Source organism: Caenorhabditis briggsae, assembly GCF_000004555.2.
Source record: "Caenorhabditis briggsae AF16 supercontig from assembly CB4, cb25.NA_041, whole genome shotgun sequence".
Taxonomy (NCBI): Eukaryota; Metazoa; Nematoda; class Chromadorea; order Rhabditida; family Rhabditidae; genus Caenorhabditis; species Caenorhabditis briggsae.
The window spans coordinates 19,231-22,252 of record NW_025543218.1 but is presented as its reverse complement, the minus strand read 5'-3'; the positions used below and the strand labels follow the sequence as shown (position 1 = coordinate 22,252).

Below are 3,022 nucleotides of genomic sequence, written 5' to 3'. Positions count from 1 at the left end.
TGAACCAGAGTTTGAGGAAGAGCAGGAGAGAGAGCAGGAAGAAGAGCAAAACGGAGAGCAGGAGGGAGAAGGCGAGGATGAGAGACAAAAAGAGGAGCAGGATGAGGAGCAGGATGAGGAGCAGGATGAGGAGCAGGATAAGGAGCAGGATGAGGAGCAGGAAAAGAATCAGGAAGATGAGTACGAAGATGAACAGGAAGAGGAAGATCAATTGACTGAAGCACCGACCACGAAAATCTTCAGAAAAAGAAAACAGTTCGATTCTGATAGAGTTTCATTTGCTCCCAAACAACGAAATGAAAGAAACAATCGCGCCTTTACATTTTCAACAAGACAAACCACAATGGCTGCTCGTTTGAATCGAAATAGAAACGAACGTCGAAGTTCTTCTACCGCTTCTACAATGAGAACCACCACCTCTTCTAAGCCAGAAATGATTATCAAAACCAACAGACCAATTTCGTCAACTACACCAAGGCAAACGACGACCAAAACTCGAAAACCTCGGAAGAAGACACAAAGTCGAAAAGCTGATCCTACAACCACCATCACAACCACAGCAACCATGAGGACCACGACCACCATGAGAACAAGACGAACAACTTCCCATCAGTCGAGACGAACCACGACAGAACCTCGTACGAAACGGACGACGTCTGCCCCTGAAACGAGACAAACAACCATCACCACTCAGAAGACTCGGAATGATAGAAGAAGACGCGGGCGGCCCACTACCACCACTCCAAGATAGACTACCATTACTCCAAGATTCACAACCACTACTCTAAAATCCACTTTCACCGGCCGAAGGAAGTTCAAAGGACGCGGATAAGATCATCTTGTTGCAACCGATATTCTTTTTTTTTGTGTTCTGAACTATTTATCCTCTCTAATTCTTATATGCCACACCTTTTAGTCTTATACCTTCTTCTGAATAAAAATCAAAATTACAAAAAAAATTATTTTTAAAACATCAAAACTATTGAAAACATGATTGGAATAAATAAACGTTTCAATCTAACCAAATTTTCAAACAAAAACATGAAAGCTATTCAAATACCCACATCTTTCTTTAAGGACCAGAATTTTTTTTTAAGGTCCAGAATTTTTTTTAAGGACCAGAATTTTTTTTTAAGGTCCAGAATTTTTTTTTAAGGACCAGAATTTTTTTTTAAGGACCAGAATTTTTTTTAAGGACCAGAATTTTTTTTAAGGACCAGAATTTTTTTTAAGGACCAGAATTTTTTTTTAAGGACCAGAATTTTTTTTTAAGGACCAGAATTTTTTAAGGACCAGAATTTTTTTTAAGGACCAGAATTTTTTTTAAGGACCAGAATTTTTTAAGGACCAGAATTTTTTTTAAGGACCAGAATTTTTTTTAAGGACCAGAATTTTTTTTAAGGACCAGAATTTTTTCTAAGGACCAGAATTTTTTTTAAGGACCAGAATTTCATACTAGAGCCGAAAATCCATAAATTAGGTGGTGGCCTAGAAATCTCAAAAAATTAGGCCATGGCCTAGAAAATCAAAAAATCAGGTGGTGGCCTAGAAAATCCAAAATTAGGTCATAACCAGTGTGTCTTTTCGAGAAAAAATATTTCGAAAAATGCCTTTTCCGAGAAATTTTCGAAGAAATTTCTCGAAAAAAATTCCTCGTGGAATTCCTCGAAAAAATTTTTTCAAAACTTTTTTTTCGATAAATTGGTGGCCTAGAAAATGGAAAAATTAGGTGATGACCTAGAAAATCCATAAATTAGGCCATGGCCTAGAAATTTCAAAAAAATAGGTCATGACCTACAAAATCGAAAAAAAATTAGGTTACGAGCTAGAGAACACACCTTCTCTGATCAACTTGATCCTTAAGACGGCTTCTGTCTCCTGACCGGTCATATTCAGAATTTCTGGAGCATCATTGCTCAGAATTTCTTCTGGATGGTCCTGAAATCTTTTGAGCATATCTTCAACGTTCATTTTCTTAGAATCCTCAGTTTCTGAATCCATAATTTCATTTTTCATTTGAATTGGATCATCCTCCAAGGCTTCGTAGTCGGAATTCTAAAAAAGAATCTTTGAAATGTTTAAATGATTGAAAAATTCAAATTACCGCCAACGGTTTCCGGGGACTCAAATAGATTCTATTGGATTTTGAACTTCTCGATCTCACACTTTGCCCAATCATTTCTTTGACTTTTTTGCGTTTTTCAATCGCTTCTCCGGTCTTTTTGACATCCACCATGATTTGGCGCCAACTGGAAAATTTTTGAAATTTCGGGATTTTGAATTGTGGAATTCTTATGTTTTAAACTTTTCAGAATTTTTCCGAATTTCTGAATTTCTGAATTTCTGAATTTCTGAATTTCTGAATTTCTGAATTTCTGAATTTCTAAATTTCTGAATTTCCTAATTTCTGAATTTCTGAATTTCTGAATTTCTGAATTTCTGAATTTCTGAATTTCTGAATTTCTAAATTTCTGAATTTCCTAATTTCTGAATTTCTGAATTTCTGAATTTCTGAATTTCTGAATTTCTGAATTTCTGAATTTCTGAATTTCTGAATTTCTGAATTTCTGAATTTCTGAATTTCTGAATTGCTGAATTTCTGAATTTCTGAATTTCTGAATTTCTGAATTTCTAAATGTCTGAATTTCTGAATTTCCGAATTTCTGAATTTCTGAATTTCCGAATTTCTGAATTTCTAAATTTCTGAATATCCGAATTTCTGAATTTCTAAATTTCTGAATTTCTGAATTTCTGAATTTCTGAATTTCTGAATTTCTGAATTTCTGAATTTCTGAATTTCTGAATTTCTGAATTTCTGAATTTCTGAATTTCTGAATTTCTGAATTTCTGAATTTCTGAATTTCTGAATTTCTGAATTTCTGAATTTCTGAATTTCTGAATTTCTGAATTTCTGAATTTCTGAATTTCTGAATTTCTAAATGTCTGAATTTCTGAATTTCCGAATTTCTGAATTTCTGAATTTCCGAATTTCTGAATGTCTAAATTTCTGAATATCCGAATT

The 3,022-nt window shown here is 34.2% G+C and overlaps 2 protein-coding genes across 2 annotated transcripts in view; one reads left to right on the top strand and one right to left on the bottom strand.

The window, feature by feature from the left end:
* CBG23787 overlaps positions 1-751 on the top strand; it is a gene marked incomplete at both ends in the record, with an annotated part of 834 nt that extends 83 nt beyond the window's left edge. Inside the window, one exon of the mRNA XM_002647867.2 lies at positions 1-751. This exon is cut by the window's left edge and continues 83 nt beyond it. Coding sequence (XP_002647913.2) covers positions 1-751 — 751 coding nt within the window.
* Positions 752-1,818: 1,067 nt separating this feature from the next.
* The window catches only part of CBG23786, a gene marked incomplete at both ends in the record, with an annotated part of 4,025 nt that continues 2,821 nt past the window's right edge, over positions 1,819-3,022 (bottom strand). The window contains 2 exons of the mRNA XM_002647866.2: positions 1,819-2,055; positions 2,105-2,249. Of these exons, the coding sequence (XP_002647912.2) occupies positions 1,819-2,055; positions 2,105-2,249 (382 nt within the window). The remainder of the gene's footprint in view (positions 2,056-2,104; positions 2,250-3,022) is intronic.